Source organism: Cygnus olor, chromosome 4, assembly GCF_009769625.2.
Source record: "Cygnus olor isolate bCygOlo1 chromosome 4, bCygOlo1.pri.v2, whole genome shotgun sequence".
Classification (NCBI taxonomy): domain Eukaryota; kingdom Metazoa; phylum Chordata; class Aves; order Anseriformes; family Anatidae; genus Cygnus; species Cygnus olor.
The window spans coordinates 15,273,077-15,301,076 of record NC_049172.1 but is presented as its reverse complement, the minus strand read 5'-3'; the positions used below and the strand labels follow the sequence as shown (position 1 = coordinate 15,301,076).

Here is a 28,000-nt window from a genome sequence, read left to right as displayed (position 1 = left end):
GCCTTCCTTCCTTCCAAGTCAATGGCATTACGGCAGGGATGCAGTTGGCCTTAAGAACAAACTCTTGCCTTAATTGCTGGAGAAATTAGTCATTAGGAAAGCAAACAGCCCAGCAGTTCCGAGAGTCAGTAGTACAGAGAACAGATAAAACTAATACTTTCCAAACCACCGCAACTTTTCTTTAATGCTTTTATGGATCTAATCTTTTAAATTGATTTTAAAGAAAACACACAGAAGTTCTTAGCCCTAGCCCTGACCTGTTAAGCTTTGCCTACCAGCCAGCACCGATGACTAAGTTGTAATCTGCTAAAGCAGCAGTGTGTACAAAGGGACGAGCCTTCAGCTGGAGCAGTGGAAGGCTGCCACCAGCAGCTCCACTGACTAATGTGCAAACTGGGCAAAGCTTATTTATGTACTTGGTTAACCCCTTCTCTTCAGAAACAAGTGAGTATTGTTCTCCCAGAATCTTATGTTCCTGACAGGGAAATTAAAAAAATAAATAAATAAAAATTGCCATATGTTCCCAGAACAGCCCAAAAGGCTCAGTGATGCCATACGTTGACTGTAGCAAGATTTGATTTAAAATTATTTTTTCCCAATTTTTAGGGAAAAACACCCTGCCTTTTGTAGGTTAACTGATGCTAATGCTACATCCCCTCTGCAGTAGCCAGATCTCTGAGGATCTCAGTTGGATGGACTGCAGTCATCGAAAAGGTAAATCTTGGGTACTTTGTTACTTAGTACTGTTGTCAGCTGCCTAGTCCCCAGGCAGCTTACCCTGCCTCTCACAGCCCCTGTAAGAAGGATGTAAATTTGTTTGCTCTCCCCATGGGCTTGCAGCGCCCTCCATGCTGTGGCCAAGCACGTGGCCAGTATCCCACAGTCTGCCTGGCAGTGGGGCCTGGGTGCTCCTATCAGAGAAATCTGGCCGTGGTGGCTTTGTGCAACCCATTAGCACAGTAGGTTTGGTGTTTTTTTATTGCCGTGAGCAATTTATGGCATGCTCTTCCTATTGCAACTCCGCTCTTTCCCTAGTTCAATACTATTAGTAATGTTATTCGTATCATGACACTGCTCCTGCAATGGATTACAGCTTAATTATTTCTGTAAAAGCAGTGCAATTAGTACGAATAGCCCTTTTACAGCTCAAGATTGTTTTGCTTATCAAGTAAAGGAACAATTTCAGATTAGGATGGTGCCTACTCCTCCCCACTCGGTGTTTTGTCATTAAAAGGTTTCGTAACTACAGTCATGACGATGCAAATACCCCTGTGCCTGCTGGGTGCCTCTTACTTTTTGAGTAGATGGGTGTGTCAGTGTGCAAGAGAGCCCCGTTCTAGGAATTACGTTCATCACCAGTAGTGTGGTTTGCAGTAGTGTGGTTTGCAGTTATCGTTTCCCGGTGCATTTGCGGCGTTTTTTAGAAGTGCCTCCCTCGGGCCGAGATGTGTATCAGCACGATGTGTATCAGCGACCTCTTTTGAAGGTGCAGGTTCAGTTTGAAGATCAGTGGTTGGGAACGGTGCCTACCTTGCAGAAGTAATTGGGTTTGTTTTCCTGTCTTTAGTATATTAACTGTACCTTTGCCACAGCTCTCTCTGCCTCTGACTTTGCGAGCTACCTTGCTGAGAGGTGCTGATGGTGGCATACATTTTGCCAAGCTCACATGCATGCAGATGTTTTAGTGATGGACAGATGTGCCAGTAAGGGCTGCTTTGAGCAGCAAAAATTTAAAAAATATAAACCAGCGACGTTTTCTTTCAAACCTTTTGAAATCGTTTATAAAGCCACTGAAATAAAAATTGCAGGAGGAAAAGCTGTCTCGTGTCCTTTGCTGCAGACGATGGCTGTCATGACACTAAGGGTGCAAGGAAGAGACTCAAAATGGGGTAAAAAGTGGGTCCTCTGGGCAGGACAGGCACCAGGAGGCAGCGAAGGGGCCTGTGTCCAGTGCTGTGCCAGGTACTGCCACCACTGGGGCTCCCTAGGCCACTTTATACCCCCAAATCCATAACCAGGCATTTGCCTCCCTCACGTGGCCCATTTATAAGAGTTGCTCTTGTAGCCATTGCACAACAAAATGTCTCCATGTTTGTACCAGCCAAAACAAAAACAAAAACACCACAATTCACAGCAGAAAATGAAAGTGTTTTCTGCTCTCTTTCTCAAAGGGATGAGCACTAACATCTCAGGGGTGTTTTGCTTGCCAAGTAAATACTCCCAGCTTGCATAAACCCTGAGCAGTCATTTTGTGGAACAGGGAGCTGCCAGCAGTCCCTGTGCTGTTACTGGATGTACTGACCATTCCAGGGTTTCTCAGAAGTCAAACGGTTTTAATAAAGAAGGGTGTCTTGTGGTTTTTTTAATAGCAATTCATTCTTTTTTTTTTTTTTTTTTTTAATTTTCCTTTCCCCTTAAAAGCATGAGCCACTCTTGGCCCTCTTTTTGGAGTGCTCGCTGCTTGACTTGCCCTGCTCGAAGGAAGGAGGCTGCCAGGAGGCAGTGGCGTTCCTGCGAGGTCTCTGATGGCCCCTGCGTAAGCAGTGACGGTTGTGATGGCTTTGCTGTCGTGGGGGAGGTTGCCCTATGCAACGCTGGTGCCTCCCAGGAGCCCTTTCTAGGCACTTTGCAGCAGGGCTGGGAAACGGCCTGGGTGTTTTGGGGCTGTTGCATGCAAGGATTTCATTCTCCCCAGGTGGTGTGTAGGGGGTCTTGGGGCTTTCCTGACATTTATTCATTGGCTTTTATTCAGCCAGATTGCCTCCTGTGGGCTGTGAAATTTTCCTAGGTAAATGTTTCCTGGCTTGTTGCTGGTGTGGTGCAACCCATTGTTCCTCCGTGCAAAAAGACAGATGGAAGCTTCCCAGGTGACCGTGAGCAGCTTTGCAACAGCCCAGGATGGAGAGCAGTACATAATACCTAATAATCCTGGATAAACCTGACGGTAGGACAGGGCTGTGAATAACTAAGGCAGGAGAGGAGACTCCTCTGGAAGAGGAATGCTGGCCAGTGAGAGAAGCTTTTTGGTATCCAAATACTGCAGTTCAGCATCCTTGTTGACAGAGCGCTGTCACTGTGAGCACATGCACACGGTAACAGTAAAATTAAAGCTGCCTTTATGTGAGGCTCTTCCTCACCTGTTAGGCTGCCGGTGGCAGCAGCTGGTGGATGTGGGCAGAGCATAAGGGTTTGGTGATTGGATTAGCTGAGGTAATTTCCCATTTGGCCTCGACCTACAGCCCAAAGATTTCCGGTGTCAGAAGTGTTGTTTTTCTGTTCAGTAGCTCCTGCTGTACCTGTTGTCCTGGGCAAGGGTCAGGTGTTGACTCTGGCAGCTGCGCAGCACTCAGGGTATCTCGACTCGGCGAGACACGATCATACGTCAGGGTCATGCACGCCCCTCCTGCTGGAGAAGTTATTTGAGCTCTCCTTTATCTGGTGGGAGAGATTACGCCACTTAATTAAAAAGTTTCCAGTTATCACATGGATCTTGCTTCCAGCCTGCACATGGCACACCTATGGCTTACGAATAGCTACTGGAATTTCTTTTGAGGCAGGGCCAAGCCTTAGCTCAGGTTTTTGCTTGGGCAACAAGAACCGTGCCAGCCAGGCTAATGCTGAAAAGCCAATTTTCTTCCAAAACTCTGTGGGGCTAAGACTATGGGAGGAAAGGAGGATATCCCACAGGATCCTAGCCCACAAGTGTGCAACCCCAAATGACAGGATGGGACAGACGAGCACATTTCTCTTTGCTGTGGCTGCTGTGGGTACAGGGAAGCAAACCTCACATTCAGGTCCGTAGCCACAGGTCTGTGTGTCACTGATGCTCTCAGTCAATTTAGCACAAAACGTTTAACATAAAAGTCAGGGGATAGCCCTGCTCAATGCATGATGCTACTAGATCTGGTGATGGCAAGCATTATTAAAGGAAAGGTCTTTCGGGTTCTGCGATGTGGAGCACTTTCTAGTACTGATTCTCTGTACGTGATTGCACCTTGTGCATTTGTGTTTAAAGCCGTGGCTTAAGACGGAAATATGGTAGGCTGTGCGTGCAGAGTTTTGGTGTGTTAGGGACCGACTTGCCTTTTGAAACAGCAGTGGGGGGCTGGAGACTGCTGCTTTGTGCTCACCTAGTCTGGAACTTTGGATTTGTTTGCTTCCATCTCGTAGAAACCTGATGGGAGAAAGTATTGTAACAGAAATCAGTGCTTCACCACATGGCAAATGAGGGAGGAAGACGTCACAAATGAGCAGGAAAAGCCTCCTGGGTGCACAATGCAGCTCCTGCTGGGAGTGTGGCTCGGTCCCAAAGCTGGAAAGGTTAACAAGGAGGTACTCATTTGCTCTGAGACTGACATTTGGCGAGTTGCAAAACATTGTTTTGTGTTCACCTCGGTTACTGTCGCACGTCAGCTGGCTGCGGGCTTTGTGCAGGTAAAGAAACTTTTCCCTTGTCACTCAGCTTGCTGGAAAACCAGCTACCAGCCCTGCTAAAGCACTGTTTGGCTCAGGGATGGATGTGCAGGGAAGGTCCTGAGAGGTATTTCAGATAAGTGGTCCATTTCTAAAATGAAACACTTAATAATGGATGCAATCGCTGTAATGGCTTTACACAATCACTCACCTAATTAGTCTGCAGGGAGGAAGATGCAGCAGAATTAGACTTTTCCATATATAATTAAAGTTAATGGAAGCCCAAACACCAATGCAAATAAACACACTCTGTACACAGATGCGGAGGGTAGAGCACAAGTGTTGCAGCACAGAGCCGTATGCCAAGGTAGGCTGTGTTTTCTCACTTGCTTTTTAGCAGCAAAAGATGATGGCGTTTTTAATGGACAAGCACAGATGCACAAAGGAGTCTGGTTCTGTGTTGTTTTTTGTCTTCCCCAGTAGAAATTCCCATTTGAGTCTGAATCCCGATCCAGGGCTGCTAACTCTTAACTCTGTCGTACTGTGAAGTGCTAAGGTTTTATTCATTTCCCCCAGTGAACATTTCATGCCCTCCATCTCGAAGGACTGTCTTTGGGTAGCATCTTATTTCTGGGGTACCCGAAAGAGAATCGCAGAAGCACTGCTCTGTGTGCAGCACAGGTCACGTTGGGCATCCATCAGCAGAGTGGCTTTGCTGCAGGCTCAGAAGGAGCCATCTCACTTGCAACCACAGAAATGGGTTTTGCTCCAAAATTCTTGTGCCTGTTGTCATTGTGACAAGGTGTGCATTGCTGCACTTAAGGAGTACTAGGTCAAGCTTCATCAGTCAAGTTTCCTCTGTGCCTGTCAGCAATGCTTCTATCCGGTGCTCTGGCCACTCCTGAGGAAAGAGCAGCGTTTCAAGGGCTAAACGCAATCCCTCATGCCCAGTGCTGGTCTTGCAAATTAGCATCATTTACCTGCAATCCTCGTTTCCCTGAAGTGTGGGTTATGGAGCCCAGAGGCTGCTTCCAGATCCACGTGAATGAAAATGCACTGAATTCAGGTGAATTTCTGCAGGTAAACACTATGCAAAGTTCTCAAGGCTGAGAAAATAGAGGCCAAAAGACCCATCTGGCCGCTGTACTAAAATACATACAGAAACGAGGCATTTGGATTACGGCATTTTGCACTTGGTGAAGCTTCTTGTGGTCCCAGGAGATAGCCAGGACTTAGATTCCTTCACTTTGCTTTCCTTGCATGGTGTATCAGTGTGTACCATGATACTGCTGGTCCCATGGTAACTCTAGTGGTTCAGGATGAGGGACTGGAGCAGGTCCGTTTTCAGGAGTGAGAATAGCAAACATCTAAATATAATCATGCCTGATTACTGCTGCTGATTACTGACAGGACTTCAGGTTTCTGAAGTGTCTGTGAGCCAAAAGGATGTAACGTCACAGCAGGAAGTGACACCTACTCCAAAAGTATTTTGATTATTTGCAGTAAAACCCTTGCCAGAAGTTTTGTGGTATTAGTGTAAAAGGATTTGTGATGCAGCCTGGTCCAGAGAGACTTTGGGGTTGTCTTTTTGTTCTCTGCCAGTTTGCTGAGGCTTTCATAATTCCCTTGGGGTACTTCTGTGCGCACTTATCACCCTCAGAATTGCAATGATAATAAGCACCAATCATTTTTTTTTATCCACCAGCACATTTCCTAGAAACACGCACAAGACAGAAGAAACATTCTTTGCTTATTTTATCTTATTTCTCCAATTTTTTCTTGGAAACACAGAAGGTCACTCTAATCTTTAGCTGTTACCACATGCCTCTTGAATTTGACAGATACAAATGTGATGCTGAAACTACTGAAGGCTGAGACAAAAGGTTGTTTCAGTTGCAGGGCTGTGGGCGTACTGTCAGCTTTGGCTGCCAGGGCTTAGTGACTCCTTCGAAGGCCCGGCAGGGGTATCAGCTTTCATTGCCCCCTCCTTGTAGCAGCCTCAATTCCATGTAAAGCAAAGGGAAAGAAAGGAGTGTAAGCTCAAACTGGTTACTAACACTCCACGGCTGAAACCAAACACCTTTTAAGAGCGCATTCATAATTTCTTATGACAACCCTGTCTAGCCAGGACCTAAATGTGTGGTAATCATTGTGATTTGTGCCAAGTATCTTGTGACAAGAGATCTTGGATACCACCAGGAGCAAGAAGCTAAAGTAGAAATTTATCTACGTATAGTGATGTATGATAGAGGTAAAAGATTTTGCCAGCAGTACAAAGTATATGAATTAGATTTGAGTCTTTCATCCCCAGCTGAAGTGGTAAAAACACCTGTTATTTCTTCTGGAAAACAAGTACAAAAAGCACTACGAAACAGAAATGAATGTGGTGACGAGTAGATTGAACAGATGTCTCAATGTCAATTTTTTGCCGCTGTAATGCAACAAGGTGAAATCCCAGGTTAGAGATACTTGCCAGGTGCTGCCACACTTCCCAAGCATGTTTTACAACTGAGTACTGATGCTTTTATAAGGGTTATTTATTTCTCTGATGAACTAACAAGTTCCTTGATCACAAAAGGAAGTTATCACACTTCTTTCCCTGAAAACAATATTGAAACATTACTGCATGCATCCTTTAGGGTATGAGGCTCCTTCCCTGTTGTGACCTGCCCAAGGTGCCGCTGCTGCTGGTCTGTAGGTTTTTGGACACAGGCAGGCTCAGGTTTGACATTTGGTGCCTGTCCCCATGGGCAGGTTTGGGGAGCACACAAGGCAGCGTCAGAGTGTGGCCCCACTCTATTTCTAGCAGGGTTTCAAGGTCTTGGCTACCCAAAAGTCAGTACATGCGTAGGCTGTGGGCAGCAGAGGGCAGCTGTGCAGTCCTGCACCAGGCTCTGCAGGCTGTTTGATATGCAGGAATAGTGCTCAGGCACCAAGTGACAGGCCTGCACTTCGTTGCAATGGAGACCATACAAACACAAAATAAAAACAGTCCTTGTGCTACTGAGCATTCGCTTTCTGTATATGATGCTGCCAAGAGATGGGGAAGGGAGCAGTCGCTCTCTTCTGTTCCAGCAAAAGACCCAGTGATGCCCAGGGGAAGGGAGGAATGAACACTGTGTTGAAATATTGAGGAACGCATTTTGGCCTTCAATATCCTAAATGAAGTACGATAATGCCACTACAACCAACAAGTAAATGTCCCTTATCTGCAACAAAGTAAGAGCAGAGTGCCGTGTGTGTAGCCAGTACCCTCTGATCCTGTGCAAGGCCCTGCAAGCAGGTCAGCGGGAATTCAGAGTTTCAGTGCCAAGCAAGTCCGAGCACTTGCATTGCAAAGTCCTTCAATAAATTTGCTATCCAAGATCATCACGGTCAAAGGTGGGAGGCCAAGATTTTTTTTTCCTATGGAAATTACTTAACCAATTATGTCAGCTCTTGAATACCTTCAGGATGCTCTACAGGCTCTAGTGCAGGGAGGGGAACTGCACTGAGCACTGCACTCTAAAATAAATTGCATTTAGCAGCCCAGGCGAGCCTGTTCAGGTTGCAGATAAGTAAAACGCAAGAGTGCTAAAACCAGTTCCTGACATACTGCATGTTGCAGAAGGCAGCATATGAAGGTATTTAAAATTAATGTAACATTTCTGAGTGAAACTAGCTTAGGCACAGAAATGAATGGCTGTCTTTTGTCGGCCTGGGAGGCAACGTTATTTTGAGGGCTTTCGGTGTGATGACTTACACAGGGGAAAGGCAAGGAGGAGGCAGAGGCACAGAGCGGTGCCAGCAGCCCATGCAATGCGGAGGTCAGCTCTGCTCAGCTGCGAGGGAGCCTGTTGTGTTGTAGTGTTGCCTGGCGGAGTGGACGCATGAGTACTGGTGGAGAGGGTGGGGGAAAAGAAGTCCAGATTAAAACAGACACCTTTGACCAGTGCTTCACAGGTTATCTGTATGGTTTCCTCCTTACCCACTTGTACTGTAAACACTGACACAGAGATTATGTCTTCCTGTATGTTTAACCAGTGCCTAGAAGAGTGTGGATGTAATTCTGAACTGAGTCCCACAACCATAAAAGTAAGCAGTCATTGCTTACACAGTTGTAATGCTAGCTGCACAGAGCCATAGGTTAGCTTTTGGTCCCGAGATCTCTGGAGGTGAACTTTTATTCAGTGACTTCACCCAATGCTGGTGGCAAATAGTTTCTCCATTGATTTTATATGCCCTTTCGTCTGATTAGTTTCTTCCACAGAAGATATGGGAGAAACCCCATTGCATGTGGAGGGCCACAGACTGGATTTTAGTCTCTGTTGGGATGTTGGATACCAACACCAGTAAGTCAGCCCTGGTTTATATCACTATTTTCACAGATTTTCTCCTAAGCTTTCATCTTTCCATTTAGTCCTCAGTAAGAAATGTAGCAGAGAAATCAGCATCTCTGATTTAAGGCCAATGAAGAAGCGATTTGAGCCAAACTTTTCTATGCTTATTTCTTTGGAAACTGTCTATGTCATGTATTTCTGAGAGATTCCTGATTCTTCAGCAAAAACCATGAGTAACAATATTTAAAGAGCATCCAGTCATGCTCTCTGAATTATCTCTGAGGCTTATAAAGACCAAAAATAGTTATCGTAGTCCTCCTGATTTTGAAGCTATTCTGACTTGTACCAGCTAAAAGTCTCAGGTTCTCACTGCAAACTTCAGTAACCGAATTTCAACAACCTATTTTTCTTTGTGTGCACGTGCAGTTTGGTGTGTTTCAAGGGGGCTGCACAGTAACCTCCAATTTCACACACAGCAAGGGTTCTTCGTCAGCATAGCTCTGGTGCTGTCTGAAATGCTGGAGCAAAGGCAATGCCTTGCTTGGATGACTGCTTTTGCTTATGCAGTCACTGCGTTTGCATACGCAACAGTGGCAGCTTGGAGATGAATACTTGTTTTGCAAGAGCCAAAGCCAGTGTGTGCAGGCAGGTTTGTGTAAGCCGTTACATAGGGGTAAGGAACAAAGATCACTTGAAAATTCTTGTCCTTGTAAATACATTGTCTACTTTGAGAACAGATTAGAATTAAAAGCATGCAAACTGTACCAGTGCTAATAACTGACAAATGATGCACTTTGTCATCATGAACTTGATCCTTGAAGATGGATCTTCATGGCTCTGCACTCCTCATGGTGATTCACCCACTGCTTTTTTTTGTTATCTGATTTTACACGATTTTCCTCACCCATAAATAGCACTTAGTAAGCAGGGGAGGTTCAGCAAAGAAAGACGACTTGTTCTTGTTTACGTTTTTTTCCTGCCCATTTAAGACTTCTCTCCAAATCTGGCATTTCAACATCCCTGTTAGCACAGGCAAGCCAGGCAGAGCAGTGTTTACTCCCTGGTTTCACAGCTCCCGAATCAGGACCAAAGGCAGCATCAGGGTCACAGTTTTCATGATCCACGGCCTGACCCTGCTGAAACCTTTGTCAAGCATGTGAAAGCCTCCTGTGAGATCTGCCAACTGGAAGACAGCATCAAAATGTTTTCCTAAACCCAGCCAAAACCTTGAATACCGAGTGTGGTGGATTCATTCTTGCAGATGTTAAAACACACCCCTCCCTGCAAATTCAGACCATCTGTAAAGGAGAATGGGTGTGTTTTCAGGTACTTACCTTCGACTCAGACATTGGAGGCAGGTCTCAAACACAGGTAAAAATAGATGCTGTAAACTGCTGATGCCAAATACACAGTCACTTCCCAGCACCCTCCCCCCTGACATCTAGCTTGTGTCATGTTTCTGATTGTCCAGACTGAGGCTTCAGGAAGTTGCATGTTCACGGGTTTTGTTTATTTGGTTGTACACTTATGTCCTTGGTAAATCAAGTGAATGTCAGTTCTGTTCTAAGGAAGTGAGAATGTTGTTACAGAGTTTTCATTCGGTATCTCTGAACTACTTTACAGCTGTGGCATAATTAATTTAGATTATTTATTCTGAGTCACCATGTGTAGAAAAGCCCTTTAGAGAACTAGGCTCCCCTTAAAGTAGCCCTGAGTATATATATACACCTGCCTTTACCAATTTATCACCAAGTAAGCCCAAAGCCAACGAAGGCAGCAAGCTTAGCTGCTGGAAATTCCCCAGTTCCTGCATCATGAATGCAACCTCCTGATTTCCTTTTTCTCAGGTGGGCTGAAACAGTATTTCAGCGCTCTCCGCTGTTTCCCTGAATATGCTTATTATTTAAATTGCACACGCAAGCCCAGAAGTTGTTGTTAGGATGGACATGGATCTCCTTGCACAAACAAAATGCACTCGGCCTCGCGGTTTTCCAGCTGTGAAAGCAGGACGTGTTAGCTTTAGCCACATGAGTCAATGTGGTCCAGCTCTTACCTCACTAACATTTTACATATTAAATGATGCAGCAGGGGTTGCAGGGCACTCAAAAATAGCTTCCATGTGATTTTGAATCTTCATACCTCTGCGCAAACCCACGATATAAGATATTGACCTCACAAACCCTTGGTGCTGACGTCAAGAAACCTGGCCCTAGAAAATGATGAGTAAATACAGTATTTATGCTTTCTAGTTAGCCTTTGCCAATCAACCCAGCTTTCTCAGGAGAGAGGTAAATGCATCTGCAGACAAATGGTTAACAGGATCCCATTCCTCTCTGCTGACCCAGTCACATGCAAGTTTGAAGCACAGAATAAACAGAAAGGATTTAAATGCAAAATGACACACTAAGAAATATGGCACCTGTCACCTTACAGATAAGGGTCTTAGGTGATTTAAGGGTTGACTGAACTGTTCAGTGTCTCTGAACTCCTTTTGCTGGCCATGGGATGCCTAAATTGGTGAATGAGTATTTTGCATGCTCCTGTCTGCCTCACCATCAGTGTTTCAGCGGAAAACTTGTCTGGGCAGGACCACAAGGACTTTGTACACATGTTGCATGAAAACGTGTTTGTTTCCGGTAAGGGGATATTGGCTCTATGCTGTCATTCCTGCGTCCTTTCCAACCAGCAAAGAATGACACTTTCCTCCAGGAAAAACTGAAATGTGAAGAAAAGGAGCACCAGAAGGCACTTAGCCCTTCCAGCAGTGTACGGAAACTCAAAATAATGCAAAAAGTGGTCCCCTCCCTCACCTATGCATGCCTGGGAATGGTAGAAAAAGTACAAAAAGAAAATAATGGCAAGGGGTGAAGCATCACAGCAGGAAGAAGGACTGAAAGGTGCTGTTAGGAAAAAAGAGAAAGAGTGAAGAACTTAAAGATCTGCTAGATTAGCACCTTGAATTAAGTTCTGCTAAAGGGCTGATGTGTAAGGTTTCATAGGCCAACAAATGCCAGGGATGTGTGTACATCCCAAGATGTCATCAGAGCACACTATTCATAATGCCTCAAAAACGAGTGTCTTACTGGATTCAAGGATGAAATTGGGAATCTGTCTTTTTAAGTTGACCTGAACTCTCTTCCTCAGGAAGGACATGGGACATGAGAGCAGGTGGGGAGCGGGACGCGGGACAGAGGCGCTGGCAGAGATGTGCCCTGCAAGAAAGCCTGGATGTTGGAACTTGCTTCCCATGTTGGGCTGAAAATAGCATGTGTTTGGTGTCTGTCCAAGCAGGCTGCAAAGGCAGCTGCTGGGCTGGGTCTTTGGATGGAGCTGAGGCTCTGCTTCCCCTAACAGCAGAGGCACTACAAGGGCTTTCTGCCAGTGGCTGGCCAGTGAAATGCTGCGTGAAGGAACCATTTCCATGTTTCCCTGCTTTTATAGTTGCTGTTTTGTTTTGTTGTTTTTGATGGCTAGTTATGGTATTGGAAGCCTCGTGCAAGCATAATTTACTTAGGTTAACCGTTCTAACTTGGGGAACCTCTTATGCTTTACAGGGACTTCAGAGGATTTGAAATATGTTTGGTTTAAATGCAAAAATCAACCAAATAAACAAACAAACAAACCTCTCCTAAACAAGGTTCATAAAAACAGAGCTGTCAGCACACTTCAAGAGGAAATGTGGCCTTTTCAGCTTTTCAGTAAGTGCCTCTAATACACTAGTGCAATTTAGCACTGACTGTATGAAAGGTCTCCCTCGCATCCTCCTCTCCTTTTGTTAAGAACAGATGTGTGTCTGCCAGCCTGTCTGGTTTCAGCAGAGAAGTTAATTTCTAATTTCTAATACCCCAGCATTTCAAAAAAAAAATTAATCCTCTTGCAAGCACAACCTCAAAGAGAGAGAGAGAGAAGCTTATTTTACATAAGCTGAAAATCCACTCAGTAAGACAGGCAATGAGGTCTTGGGTATTTTGTGATGGCACGTAATGACGGGACCGCTGTGTGGGGATATTTCTCTGAAGGAAACAAAAGAAACAAAAAAAACAAACTAGGAAGTCTGATATCTGGCACCGAGGGACTTGTTCTCAATCTTTCTTCATTCACTCCTCATCTTTACACTATTTTGGCTATTCACAGTCGGTCACAATGACAGTATTTTCTCTCTGTGGCAAGTGTCCACGATAAACTGAAAGCTTGAGAGATTTCTCACTGCTTTTTAAAATTAAACATCCCACTCCACTTCAGCACATCTAAGTGAAAGGCTGGCTCTTGCATTATTTTTTCCTAGTGAAGCCAGTTCAGTGACCTTTTTGCCTGCACTGTAAGGCTAGACTTCGGCCTGTTAAACACTAACTTGTGTTGCAAGAAATGACTGGAGAATGTTGTAGAAAGTCCCCGGCTGGAAGAAAAAGGTGTGTATGTTCAGGCTAGCGTGGCGACAGCTCTGCTCCAGGCAGGAGTCACGGTGCCTGAAGGTACAGATTGCAGTAACCTAGGTGGAGGCTTGCAGCCGCTTCCAGTCTGAAGTCACTTGCTGTGACCCTTGTGTTCTCATTTTTGTTGTCACCCTATCTCCATGGCAGTGGTCCTGCGTCCTGGGCAATGCCCAATGCCATGTGGAGAGTGCATGAGTGAAGGCAATAAGTAGACGAAGATATAGGTCACCAGCACTGAGAGCTGGTGAGGACCAGCTGCATGATTTTGTGGTAGAAGGGTCTGAGGTATTTTAATGGGGCTTGCTATCTTTTGAAAGGTTCCTCTATTTTAGGAGCTGCTTTTGGTGTGTCAGGTATTTTGTCTCTCTAGCAGGATTCCTCCTGAGGTCAGTGTATGGGCCATTATGGCCCAGTGCGCTCCATACTTCTGAGTTTAAAAAAACAAACAAACAAAAAAAAAAAAACACAACATTTTTCTGCCACGCTTAACGACAACATCTTACAGGGATGGGATGGTCAATTCCCCAAACTCATAATGTTTGAAATTAAATAGTCTTCAAAACAATCTACTCTAAAGTCTTACAGGATATGCTGGTAATTGTGCTATCTTCTGTCTTAAACTGGGTTTCTTCCCAGAGGTACTTCTCTGTCACAGAAGCACTTTTGGTGGGTAATTTTTCTTGCTTTTGACTTATGTCCTGCATCTGAAAACTTGGCCTCCTACAAATGGCAGAGAAATCCAATACAGGTAGCAGATGATGCGCATCAACTCTATTCAGATTTCTGCTATGTTTATAAACAATCACCTGATGACCAGCTGAAAAGCATAGCTCTGAAATTTGCTTGAATGGTTCTTGTGATGCAAGTGAAATGCAGACATGAAACAACAGGAGCTATCAAAGCCTGAACAGAAAAAGTAGGCTTTGTGGGTGAGATCCCCAGAAGGGCTCAGCACAGCACAGGAGATCTCGGCAATGGCTGAGAGGATACTACTGACAGCTACCGATCCTCCAAGTCTTTCCTGTTCAAAGTCTTATCTCTCTCCCATGTCATTTCCATCTCTCTCAGTCCTTGGGTTGAGCTGTTGGTGCTGGGCTCTAAGGAGTGTCTTTGGGGATCAGGCAGCCCACAGTCAGTAGTAAGAGCTGCTCTGTGGTGTTAGGGCATTTAGACACCCCCCAGGATCCACAGTGGGTCTGCACAGCCTGCTGCTTTGTTGCTTAAATGGGAAAAACACATTTCAGTACAGGTTATTTTTTTAACTTAGCTGTGCAGTTTCAGGAAATACAGTGAATGACAGCTGCAGGAGATGGGAAGTGAAAGGGTTTCCATGTTTTTGGGGGTTAAAAAATCTCTGAAGTACACAGGACAATATCCCACAGTTATGTATTTGTCTATGATCTCATGGATTTGACCACTGCAGACATAGCAGTGGGAAACATCTGCTTTCTGTTTCTGTGTTACTGGCTGAGCAATGGCAACAAGTGTGTACAACACCACACAGATATGTATGGGCACCCTTTTCTTAGGAAAAAGAGAGGCACACCTCTGTTCTTAGTTTCCTCAAGGAATATAGGGGTTTCCCTTCTCGTTTAGACTGCTGATTTCCCTTCTGTTAAGGCTCCCATTATCAGGACAGCTGTTCGAGAGCATAGTATCACTTCACAATTCCAGACCAATATGTTTAAAAGACGTTTCACTGTAAACTGTGTAACTCTTCTAAGCCAGGCAGTTCGCTAATTGCAGCAGAAAGGAAAGAAGCAGTTAAGTGGTCTGTATATCAGTAAAATTAAGAAAATGGCACCTGAGAATTTGATTGATCAATTCCAAGAGTGGTTTCCAAGCAGGGTACGTTCCTTCCAAGCAGGGTACGTTACAGCTGGTGCACACAAGGCAGTCAAAAATCACAGATATGCAGACACTTGGCAAACTTGTCAGGAGGTAAAATGTTACACACACAAGGGGAGTGATTACACAAGTGATTTAATGGCTGAACTGTGCATCTTCCGTGGCTTTGCTGCTCTACTCTGTATTTCCAAATGTTACATTGGGGATAGGGAGAAGCCACTTGACCATCGCAAACCAATTGCAAGGAAAAGACAAAAATGTTTGTCGTTTGTAGCAAACACAGGGCACTGTGTACAATGCATTACACAAATACAACCTCATGTTGCTTGTGCTTCTCTTGGAGGGGAGGGGTAGGAAACCAAACATGCGGGACTATAATCTAAAATATGTTGGGTGTTTTTCATTCTTGCGTGAGTTTTGGGGAATAGCAGTGCTTCCTCAGTTTATATATATGAACATCGTGCAGGAGAAGCCTGAAATATTGAGTTTCCTGGTAGATTCTCCTGATTTCCACAGTTGATTTTAAAATCTAATCTATGGATTAAATATGCATGAAACACATAACACCGGACCTAATCCTCTGTCTTCTGTTAGAGACATCAGTGTTTGACTTGCTTTGTTGTTCTTTGAATATTGTGGAGTTCAGCCTTGCTCTGTATTTCATATTGCATAGTGGTTGTTCTTCAAGCTGAGTGACTGGGATCAGCAGGTTTGCTTGCTAGTCTTTTAATGTAATTGTGTCTCAGATCTTGTCTATTTAATCAGAAGGCCCTTGATACTTGTTCAAATACTTATAACAACATTTTCTGAACAGGATAGCTTGTGAATTTTATCCCTGTTTGTAATAAATTAATTTCAGAATGAAAATACTTGTGAAAAGCAAAAAAAAAAAAAAAAAAAAAAAAAAAAAGTGTGATAAATTCTTATTAAGTCGGTGTTGTTTGTGTTCTCTACTCCAGTTTTCATGTAAGTTTGTTCTTGTGTGAAGAGCAGAAACAGTAATAATGACTGTATGTTTTCCCCTCTTTGAGAGATTTTAGTAGCAGTTGAAAGTACCACGGATTATTTTAATAGAGCCAACTGAAATATGAATGAAAACCTCTACTCAGAGCAGGTACGCTTTTCTATAGTATTGCCAAACCTATACGGTTTCATTCCTTAAAAGAGGCAAAGGATATGACGCATCATACAGCTGTGATTTTATTGAGCCACAGTATTCCCTGAGGATGGAGATGAGACTTCAACTCCTTTACAATCAAAATAAATTGTTGACAATGTGCATGCGGTACCATACTGAAGGAGCATTTCTTACACCTTGTAAGTCCAACGTCTGTGTGTTGTCTGGTGGCCCAGCAGCCACCACTACAGGCATCTTAGAGACCATAACTACTTCTCTCTGTGATGGGCTTAGAAATGTTCTGCACCTCATTTCCCTGCTGTGAAGATACATCCCTGATGCTGAAGGAGTCACCTCAAAATACCTTCCATCTTCTCTGCATCCAGTGGGTCAGCGTAACCTTTCTGGGCCCAGTCCAGAATATGGGATGACAGCTTAATCTTGTCACGTTTGGGAACGTCCCCTTTACCATACCGAGCTCCTCTGCGCCTGCCTGTTAGGCTGACCTGCAGTTTTTTTCATTGGTAATGTCATGCTGACCTAGGACATCTGATTTTCTGCTTGTTGCAGTTATTTTGTAATTACCACACATTAATATGGTCTTTGATCTAGCACTGACTCCTTTGCCTTCCCACACTGTTCACCACTGTCATTTCCCCAAAACTTTTATGTTAGTGCTTAAAACATACACACATGCATATATATGTGTGTGTGTGTGTATAAAAATTGTGGGAGAGACAGACAGGCACACACAAGGAGATATAGCATGGGTCACTCATTTACTCTTCACAGTCCCTATTAGGCCATACCAGGCTGAGAGCCCCTAAAAATGACTTTCCAAAACAATCATTTTTCTCTTTTCAGTGCACATGTAAGTCTCTCATCTCTCATCAGCAGTTATAGATGCATATTACAGTGACTTGCTGTAGGTCACTTCTCAGTAGCTAGTGTCACTTTGGTATGTACATCCTTCCTGCTCTACCCTTGAACTTTTCCATGTAATGGCACCCAGAAAAAACATGGCATGTGTTACCATATTCACAGGATGCCTACACCTGGACAGAGGAAACCCCAAGTTAACAGAGGTTACCATGTAGCAAAGTGTTGGTAACAACTGATTGAAGAGGTATATATTTCACTTCCAGGCTGCTTTGCTTGGAATAACAGCTGCTTTTGTAGGTGAAGAATGTGAGGTGGAGGTGCCGTGAATATAATCATTTCTGAGTTAAAGAGAGGTACAGGACAAAACTTAAAACAGAAGAAAAGTGGCCCAAAATCCTTAACTGGGCTGGCTTGCAGGCTTGCCATGAAAAATGTGCACAGGCATATCTTTGCGGAGCTCTGGCAAAGTCTTGAAACTCAGACCAGAATTGACTTTAGGATTAGAGGTGACATGGTAGAAATGGAAAGCATACAAGCATGATTTGGGGGTGCTGTACTGTTTTGCGTTGCACGGTATGTTTTTGCAGGAAGGAGAACAGCCTTCTGGTTAGGGAGTTCCTCACTTTACTGCGGCCCATTTATTGTACAGCCACGTTAGCTAGATGGCATGTAAAAAGCAGTGAAGCAGCTCAACTTTCACTCCTTTCAAGGCAGAAGGGCCCCCATCGTGTGACACATGGGGAACAGACTTCAGCTATTTTGTTTTACCAAGGAGACTGGCAGGTAGGGGTACACCCATGGAGAGTTCAGACAGATCTGCTGGTGCAGCTGAAGTCCGGCATTCAATATTCTGAAGCCTTCTTTTGACTTTTAGACAGAAAAGGCCAAAGGGGATTACCAAATGTCTACATAACAAGAGGACCAAGCAGAAGGCATTGAATTACTTCAAGGTTACTGTGAGGAAATAGATAGCCTGACTTTTATGTCTAGATGGGTACTTTCTATGGCAGATTAATAAGGTGCTGTGAACTTTCTCTGTCTCTGTAATTTGAGGCCATTAGTCTCATGCACAGTATTTTTTAAGGTGAGCTTGCATTAAGAGACCAGAGGTTCCCTGGAAACATGAGTTTTGTTACTGGCAAAGTTTTGTTTCCCTGAAATGGCAGCCAGGGCCTCTGCTCTTTGCAAGGACTGTTTGATATGCATTTGGACTCTGAGGTAAACATTCCTTCTTTCCCCTATTCCCAACCAAAGCCTATCAATAAAAGATGTGTGACTACATCAGTAAAATGGTTCACATGCTGTGCAGGTCACTGACCACGATACCTAGCGCAAAAGGAGGGGCTGACATTGCCTTTCTGTACTTTAATTCCTTATGCAATAGTGATGTTGCCTCACAATTACTGTATGACCCAGCTCTGCCACGCTTGTGTTTATAGGTAACAAGAAAGCAATGAAAACTCTCAGCCACTACCCAGTCTTTAAGCTAATACCTCAGGGTACAGAAAGGTAACTAATCGATCATTTAAACTATAAAACAGAAGAGGCATTTGGAAAGCTTTCAGTCGTGCAGAAATAAATGCTAGTTCTCCTTACAATTAACCACCTTTTTTTTTTCCCTAGACAACAGCATTAGAAATTAGTTAAATATGTAAATATATATTTTGGCTACAAAATAGCGTACAGAGTTTAGTCACTATGATTAAAACCATGCTATTTACTTGCCATGCTAGTTAAATTTCCAGTCAGAATAAAGGTGCAGGCAGGTGCTGCAGCAAGGATGATGAATATGGAGTGGAAAACTGCCATGTGTAAAGGTAAACTAGTTTCAGCCAATGTGCCAGTCTGTGTGGGTGCAACCTGGTAGGACACCCTTGCAGGAGGCCGGAAAAGCCTTGAGGAACCTCTAGCAGATGGTGTTTATGAAGCAAGAAGGGGAACATACCTCAGTAATCCCTGGGATTGATTTGGGGTCATACTGCGAAGTCCACCTCTGCTCTGTGCTCCGTGAAGGTTCCTAGACAGCACGTGTGGTGGCTTTTCTGCAAAGGGATCAGAGGGGAAAAAAAAATCGCTTGGCAAAGTAATGGGGTGAAGCCTTTTTGGCACGATTTTGCCCCATCTGCACCCACTTGCTACATGGGGAAACATACCCCACAGTGTGGGGGGCATGGCAGACCTTGACATCGGGTGGTCGCACCAAGCAGAAATGTTAATTTTCAATCACCACAAAGAAAACGTTGGGAGGGGCACCTCATGCCAGGCTGATGTTGCTCCTGAAAGACGCTAGGAGACGGCACGAAGGCATGGGTTTGCTTTTTTTAAATGTCGTTCTGAGACTGCTCTCCCCCTCCCCTCCAGTGAGGAAGAGCAGTGCTAAAAAAACCACCAGTGTTTCCCATCCCAAACCTTGCTCTCCCCAGCGCTCCCCGCAAGCTGCACGCATTTCAGGGCACGGGAAAGTTGTTTTGGTGCTCAACCTGTGAGAAAACAGGGCTGAAACCAAGGGCGAGAGAGGAGAAGGCGTGACTTACAACCACCGTCCTGTTTGTCCCTTCGATGCTTCCAGCCCCAAATGGCATCTGTCGGGCTCCAAAATGGTGGCCACTGAGCCCCAAAATGGCGGCCACAGGACCCCATAATGGCCTCCCTGAGGACACCATAGGGTGTTGCCGCCACAGGGGCTGTGCCCCAGCGCTCCTCACTGCCCCACTGTGGCTTCCTTGCCCCACTACGGCCTCATGGTGTGGGCTGGAATGGCATCCAGCTTCTTTAAGGAGGCACAGCATCACTCACATGGTGTCTGGCAAAGGAAAGCGCTCACTTTGCTAAGGGAGTGCTGAGGCTCGTGTTGAAAACCTTTAAAACTAGTCTTTAAAAGTAGTCATGTCACCAACTGTTAAAACCTCTTCCTGGCACCAAAAAAGTGGGATTATGAAGGGATAGAGCTGTTTACCAGAGGCTCCCTTGTGGGCAGGAGATTCTAACCTGGAACTGACAAGGATGGGGCAATACCTTCTTAACCCACTTCAGCAAAGGTTTGTGGAAGGACATGCACACAGAAAAAGAGAATAATCTTTACGCATGGAGGGCTCGGAGGCCCATGATTAAAACCACTGTGAAGTGACCACAGGGTTGTCCTCAATGTAGTCCATTTCCTTAAATCCACAGGAAATTTGCTAGTACCAAGTCTTGTCAAGAAAAATGTTGTTTCTGCAAGTAAGCTCAGCTCTGTGGTGTGTGGTTGCAATATCTTGTAAAGCTGGACGTTATCCAGCACAGCCTAGGTTTGCACTTGGAGCTTTTTGTATGTCTATTTTTGTTGGTATATCTACTTTTCATTCATCTGCCTAGCCTCTTTTTCCACCCCTCCAGTCAAAAAAATAATAAAATTATTTGTTTTTTCACATCACTGGTAGCACTGGGAAGAAGGAGTTCTTTCACCATTTTAAAAGTGCTTTATGGGAAGGTACAGAGGGGGTGGCAAGGGGGACTTTCCAGAATGGAGATATATGTGGGGCCTAGTCAGACAGCCTTGTGCAGGTCTGTTTTTGGGGGTGCTGGGAGCAGCACCGCTCTGCCTGCTTTGGGGAGCAGCAGGGCCTAGGCCAACTAGTGCAACAACACACAATCACTAAGATAAAACTAACCTGTTTCACAACAGTCTAAATCATGTTCATGTTCCCTATTAGATTTTGCAAGCACAGTGCATCACTCATTTCCCTGGGTTACAGGCGCCATCTCTTGGAGTGCTGCTGAACATTTTTTGTTTTTATTTTGAATAGCAAACGTCTTGAGATGTTGCTGCCTCTCTCTCCTGACTGTTTTCTCCTGCACTCCCCAAAAACTGAGCCTGTGCTTTGCAGGGCAGAGCTGTGAACCTGCTTTCAGGCATGCAGGAAGGCTCTGGGGGGTAAATGCTAGCAGGGAGCCAGAAGGATGAGGGTCTTGGAGTACAAACCAGTGAAATTTGGGCTTTTTATTTCTGCCTTAATGCAGAGGGCCCCAAAAGTCCCATCACAGAGGATGGGCTCATGACTCTGGCTGACTGAATGTCCAAACACCCAGAGAGAGCAACCCCATCTGTGTGGGTGCTTGATGTGTGATTTAGGTTTTCCTGACTAATGATTTAGAAAATTGGCTCCCACAGCCAGAGCCGGGACCTCCCCTTCCCACCTACTATCTGACCCACCACTCCCGGCCCCCCTCCATCCTCCATGCTCTGCCCCAATGTGACCACACAGAAAGCAAGGTTTGGGTGTTCCCCAGGGTGAAGATCCTTTTTTCTTTTTTTTTTTTTTTTTTTTTTTTTTTTAGTATCTTTATTATGGCTGCAGTGATGTATCAGCTGGGGAGGATACAAGCTGGATGCTTCCTTCCCCTCCTGGTTTGGGAAACAGCAGCATTTCACATCCTCCAGTGGGACCCCCCGCCTTGTTTTTTTGCTGTTCCACACCTAAATCAGCACACAGGAACCCTGCTTGCATGCACTTTCCAGGTATGCGGTCACCTGCAAGCAGGGCAAAGGAAATGAGCCTTGATGAGCTTGGGGCAGGTGACTGCCTTCTATGTGATGTGGGGTAGTGGGAGATGCTGCCCTACCTGTGCAGCACAATGAAGAGATGGCGAGTTTGCTGGGCAGCATGTGGAAGCGAAATCAGCTCTCTGATCCACCAGCTGTGTCAGCAGCTCAGGGCTGGTTTCTGGCACAGTCTGCTTCATGCTGTCCCTCAGCCTACAGTTTGGGGCCAGAGGGGAGGATGTATCAATGTGGGGTGGGCTTTTGTAGGGACTTGGCTGTGTTCAACCTCCAGACCATGGTGCAGACAATGCACACCTTGCCAAATTCTGATGGCATCATCTGAGGAAATGCTTCCCTGATGCCACGGGAGAAGTGAAGCTTGTACAGCCAGGTTTCAAGGACAAAGACTTAGCCAAATTTTAAATATGAGTTTCTGGGAGCACCAACAGAGGGTGATGAGCTCTTACCTCTTCTTGAAGTCGAGGAAATTCATCTCATTGTACTGTCCACAGAACTGGTTGGCGTTTTCCAGGAAGGTGGGCAGCTCTCCTCCCACTTGCTGTCGCTGTGTGGCATAAAAGAAGGGGATTTCTACAACCAGGACTGGAAAAAGCCTCTGTGGAGGGTTTTGGGGGATGCAGGAGCTGGAGAGGGAGGCAGTGTGCAATGACAAGGGAGTTTATGGTGTGTAAAACAGAGGTGTCCCTCCCGGTCACCTTGCTGTCAAGGCAGGCAGAGGCATCCTTGGCAGAGCAGCACTCCCTGATGACGTTTTCAGATGCATCGTACAGTTTGCCAAGGAAGACATCAGGGATATTGGTGTGCCTCCGTGACAGTTCAAACATGTACCTGAAGTGGAGCAGGGAAAACAAGTTAATATTTAGTATTGGCTGTGCCTGTTGAAGCTGCCAGCTCTTGGATGCGACAGCGATGCACACCCTACGCTTCCAAGCCCTTCTCCTCATGGCGTGTGGGTCTCTTGGGGCTACCATGAGAAAAGTCCTAATAATTATTAAGTTGTGTAATGAGAAGGAGGGTGAGAAAACCAGATATAGTGGGTTCTGGGGCGCTGACCTTCTGGCATGGAGGGCCCCATTGTCACCACACAAGTGCTTGTTGGTCGGCTTCTGCAGCTCAGGCAATTTGGGGGCTGTGGCCGGTTTCAAGGTGGAGATGCAGAAGTAGTTTTGCATAATGTTTTTTCCTGCACAGCAGTCGGCAAACCTTTCATCTTTGGTCGACAGTGCGGCGCAGACCTTTGCAGTGTGCTCCGATAACTGTGGGGGGAGGAGCAGAGGGGACTTGGGGCTCAGCATCCTGCTCGGGGAGCCCTCTAGCCCTGGGGAGGGCTCAGGGCTGCCCTACCTTCTTCTGCATGCAGTCGTCAGCCACCGAGTCGCAGCACTGGGCGAACACCTCGGCCGCGTCCTCTGCCAGAGGAGAAAGGTCCTCAAATGAAGCACTTGGTATCTTCTGGGCAAGCATGGTCAGGTAGCTGGGCAGACACAGCATAGATGGGACGTAAGGATTTCAGTTCCTCTGTTCCGCAAACTTAAATAGTGACCGTAAGCACTTCTAATATTCCTATATTTGCACTTTTTGTCTTTCCTACACACTGTGTGTGTGTCATCCATGCATGTAGCACCCAAGCACTCCCACACAGAACAACCAGCCTTGGTCTGTGGAAGTAACCTTCATCTTAGCTGGAATATATCTTGGTGAAAACCAGAAAGGAACTGCCATCTGAAATGGGAAAGCGCTCCCCTGCTGACCTGCATTAAAGGCCAGAAAACACCATTTCCCCTTTTTACCTGAACTTCACTTTGTCCTTCCCATATACCGTGAAGCGGGAGCAAGCCCTGTTTGACATCAGTGTGAGTAGGGAGAGGGTTTTTCTTTGCAGTTTCTGCAAGAAGAAGAAGATGTGGCTGTAGAGTGGGTGGTAGGGTGGAGATATTCTCCAGGTGCAATGGAAACCTCTCCATCACCACCTCTCCATAGCAAGGTAAAAAAATATTGTGCCTGGTGAGTTGCTGTTTGGTTATGCTGTGAGCAGTCCTGTAATTCAGCCTCCTTTTATTACCTACTGCAAAAAGCAACAGTACTACTTCTGCAGAATTTTGATGCTAATTAGAGCTTCATGAAAATTGTCCTACCAAAACCCAGGTGGATTTCCTAACAGCTTCGCTCATGTCTGGAAATTCAGACCATGTCATTTAACTTCAAATTCCCCCAAACTGAGAAGAAGCAAAAGCAGAGGAAAAACGGAAAATTTCAACCCAGCAAGCTTCATGCTGTTGGGCTGGGGATGAGCAATGCTGAGTTTGAGACACCCCCATGGCTGTGGGCATCTGTGGGGCAAAACAGTAAAAGGGCAAAGTGGGCATGGGGAGCAGACTCACCTCCTTCAGGAAACAGACGGTGGGTGCTGGGGATATACAGCAGGTGGAGACCATGGAGAGGAAGTTCCTGGTGGAGCCCAGGAGCACAGGCAAGGGTGCCTGGCCGTAGCTGCTGACGTACTCGTACAGGAACCTGTGGCAGAGGTGGACCTCAAACACCCCAGCACCAGGTACTCAGTTGCAGATGTGTTTTTTGGGGTGTTATAGCTGTACTGGGGATGTCAGCCTTTCAGGCACCTTCCTGTGCTGCTGGCTTATTACATCAAGCCATTGACCCACCTGATGTCCCTTTCTAACTGCTTGCATGGGGAAGAAGCCACCTCCATCCCTCATCCATTTTGTCGAATCCTTTCCTTGTGACATGTCCAAACACAGAATACACCAACCTTTTGTTTGGATGCACAGGTAGCTCCATAAAAGGGTTGGCAAAGAGCCATGGCAATGGGTGCTGCTGCCTGGGACAGTGGCATAGGGGCAAGATGTATGTAGTGGTGTGAGCTATAGGGTGTTATCACCTCCTCATCCCCGTGGACAGCAGCAGTCAGTCTGGCTGCAGCACTGGTGAGTGCTGCAGTGTTTAATACAGCTTCTTTATGGTCAAGGCACTTTTGCAAAGTGAAATGGTGACTATTGGGAGAGAGCTTGGTGGCCCTAAGTGAAGGAAAGGTGGAAACCTTTATATTCCATCTAGGAAAGTAAAGGATGGGCTTCAGGATGAACATGAAGAAGCCCTCCAGATTGCTATCAACTTTTTGTCATTATCCAGATGTTGACCAGCATGTGTGCGCCCTGGCTTGGCATCCCAGCAAGACTGAGTGCTTCTTCCAGCCTGGCCCAGCCTCCCAGCCCTTACCTGTCGGCAAAGTCCTTGGGGTCCTTCTTGAAGGCCTGGCAGAGTTCCTCGTTGGAGGGCTCGATGTAGTGGGGCAGCTGGCGGGGTGGATGCTGCAGGGCAGCCAGGCACAGCTTCTGCTCCAGGCCATGGTGGACACAGCAGGCGGCCGTCCCTGGGTGGGCAGGGAAGGGCGAGTCGGGGCCACAGGACTTGGCCGACAGGGCTGAAGACTGCAGAAAGGGAGAAGGATGCTTGCCTGGGGTTGGAGGCTGCTCCACCAAATTGAACATGTCCACGGTTTTAGGGACTGACAGAGAGTAGCGGTCAACCTACCCCAGCATCATAGCAGGAGGGGTCAGCGCCATCGGTGCAGCAGGTCTCTGCCAGTGAGACAATCTCATGCACGAGGTGGCTGATCTCCTCGAAGGTGGCATTGGAGAACTTCCTGCTGTTCATAATGAGGGTCCTGGGAGCAAAGGCAACAAGAGGATGAACTCACTGTGTTTTCTAAAAGCCCACATCAACATCAGCCTGATGAAACTCAGTCTAACAAAACCACATGGAGAGCATCAACGTTAGTCCCACAAGAACCAGCAGCACGTCCTCAAAAACTGTGACTGGTCTCTGCCTGGAGCAGATCTCAGGCTGGGGCTTCCATGGCCAGGGGGATGTGCACCAGCTCTTATGATTCCTTGCTATTTGGCCACCTAACTGGTTTTGAGGAGTTCAATTGTGGAACAAGCCTTTCTCCTGTAGGTAGGCCCATTTAGAGTAATAGGAGCCCTTGTATGCAGGGAGTGAATAAATGACCAAATAAATCTGCCAGTTTCCAAGCTATTTTTTAATTCTGGGAGGGGGGTCTTGGCTTATATGCTGAATTTGCATGCTGAATTTGGGAAGGTAAATATTGTAGGAGGTACCTACAGGGTTCGGAAGTCATCCTTCCCCATGGTTTTGAACTCTTGGCATACTTTGTCCCGGACGTACGCTCTACCTGTAAATGCAGAAAAAGAAGAGTTTGGGATCAGTTCCCTGATTCTGCTTATGTGGGTGCCTCATTCCTATGACCTTTCTCCCTGCAGAAACAAATAAAAAACCAGCACTGTTCAGCTCCATTGAGCCTTCTGTAGAATATAATTCAGATATTTCTCCTTTTGCAGGGGAAAACCATTATGAAGTACTTCATGTTGTTTTGGGGAGCTGAGATGATGTTTCTCTTCTTTCCATATATTTATGTAGAGATGTTCATACCATGTCTGTGTTTTACTCTCATTCTCATTTCCCTTCTTGGCAGTCCTAAATCACACAGGTCTCATCTGAAAACAGAAATCTTGCCTTATTCACTTTAGGGCTGTTTTTTAGCATGCAATAGCTTCTCCTCTCATGTCAGACCTGGCTGTAGTCCGTAATGCTTGGGAAAATGCTGCTGCTGCCCAGCCCATTTGGGGGAAGTGGCTCTGTTACCTGGGTTGTGCTGCTGCAGTTTGCATCCAAAACAAGGGGGAGAAGGAGGAACCCTCCCTGTAGTTGAGAGAGTTGCGGGAAAATGTCAAGCACACTCGGCCCTTACCCACACGGACATTTCTATATGGCTGAAACAGACAGTGTTGGTTTTTATCTGGGGCTGCGGAGGTCAGGAGCAGGCAGCAGCAAACACATCCCCAGCCTCTCTTTCATCCCTTAGACGTAGTATTGATTTTTTGTTGCAAAAAAAGGTATCACTTAGACTTTGCTACTGTCAGGGTAAACATTGATACTGTGCTGGCCTCTCTGCTGCAATATTGACATGATCTTCCCTAGGGATTTTGGACCAGAAAAGAACCCCCTCACCCCCCCCTTGGGATCCCAGCCACAGCTACGTTCTCCTGTCTGCATCTCTCACGCTCCTGCCAAATCTCTGCTTTAGCCCACTTCCCCTTTGCTTTTTCGGCAGGGTGTCAGCCCCGTCCTCCACCAATGCGACATGAGGTCATTTTACCCAAACCACAGGGTTATACACTGTTATATCAGCCAAAGGTCAAATTGCTTCAGTAAGGAGAAAAAAAAAAAAAAAAAGGTAAGGATAATTTTGCAAGGTTGTACTTGTGGGGGGAAGAAGTTTTTGTAAAAAGGTAATTCTGGGGCTTTCAGCATGAAATTAGAGGCCATTTGTGGGGGATTTGTCTGCTGGTAACCAAGCAAAGCTCTGGGAATAGAAAAGCAAGAGGGATCTCTGTGGCTACAAGCAGTAGGTACAAATCCTAGCATTTCTGCAGAGAAAAATACATCTCTGAAGCAGAGGGAATGAAGAGGGCAGACAGCACTTTGCTGTGATTGTTTGAGGATTTGTCGCTGTCATTACCAGGGAGATGGTCCCTGGAAGGAAGGGAAACCTGCAGACCGTCCTACCAGGATGAGCATCAGGGTGTCTAGCTGTAGATGTGTCTTGAAGTCTTGAATTCCTTTTTTTTTTTTTTTCAGAATCCAGTATTGAAGACGTATGTTTGGCTGTTTGTTTAGGTTTTTTTAGCAGGTCTATGCTTCCCTGCTGAGCAGCAGAGGAAGCAAAATGTTGCTCATTGCGAGCAGAGAGCACAGTCCTAGACATTCAATTCACTTAGCTCCATACGGAAAAAAGAGCCAGGGGTGGAAAACCCCATTTTTGAGTTTACTGACATTAATACACAGGGTATCATGGACCCTGTCTAGTACAGGGTGACAACTCCATTGCAGCCACAGCAGTACAAGGATTTCGGGGGTAAGCGCTCTTACCTCGGTGTTCAGCGTGGGTTGTGGCAAAAAGCAGCAGCAGGAGGGTGACAGCCGCCTTCATGGTGCAGCGTGGCCACGGCAGGGACAGCAGTCACCGCCACTGCTCTCCCTCCCTGTGCAAAAAGCAGCAGTGGGTAACCCAAACCAGAATTTATATGGGGCTCCTGAGCGTTGTTGGATCAATGATTAATCCTGGTAACAGGACACGGGGCAAGCATCCTTGGCGCAGTGTGCCAACACCTCCAAAATGGGGCTGATTTTAATAATTAACCCAGAGAAAACAGCAGCACATTGCTATGGGACTCCAGACAGAGAGTTTCTACCCATGACCCGTGCAAAAGCAGATGTACGGGGCAAAGCGTCCTTTGCATCCTATGAGTGCAAAGCAGTGTGCTCTGAGCCTGATAAAAGGTCCTTGCGGGTACTTGTGAGGATGGAGATGGCTCTTTTGGGTGGAGACAGGTGATGGACAGGTGTC

At 45.9% G+C, this 28,000-nt stretch overlaps 1 protein-coding gene and 1 long non-coding RNA gene across 2 annotated transcripts; one reads left to right on the top strand and one right to left on the bottom strand.

Annotated features, from left to right (window-relative positions):
• Positions 1-26,858, top strand: LOC121069747. The gene is made up of 3 exons (XR_005819593.1): positions 1-444; positions 607-714; positions 26,705-26,858. It is a non-coding gene; the product is annotated as an uncharacterized LOC121069747 (long non-coding RNA).
• Positions 21,269-27,678, bottom strand: GC (GC vitamin D binding protein). Its single transcript, XM_040556190.1, has 12 exons — positions 27,523-27,678; positions 25,696-25,765; positions 25,105-25,237; positions 24,790-25,001; positions 23,937-24,069; positions 23,346-23,440; positions 22,900-23,029; positions 22,609-22,811; positions 22,251-22,383; positions 22,002-22,099; positions 21,615-21,747; positions 21,269-21,522 (listed from the first exon to the last, which is right to left on the bottom strand). The coding sequence occupies exons 1-12, from the start codon at positions 27,581-27,583 to the stop codon at positions 21,469-21,471; spliced, it is 1,455 nt and encodes a 484-aa protein (XP_040412124.1). The 5' UTR covers positions 27,584-27,678; the 3' UTR covers positions 21,269-21,468.
• Between the last annotated feature and the right edge of the window lie 322 nt (positions 27,679-28,000).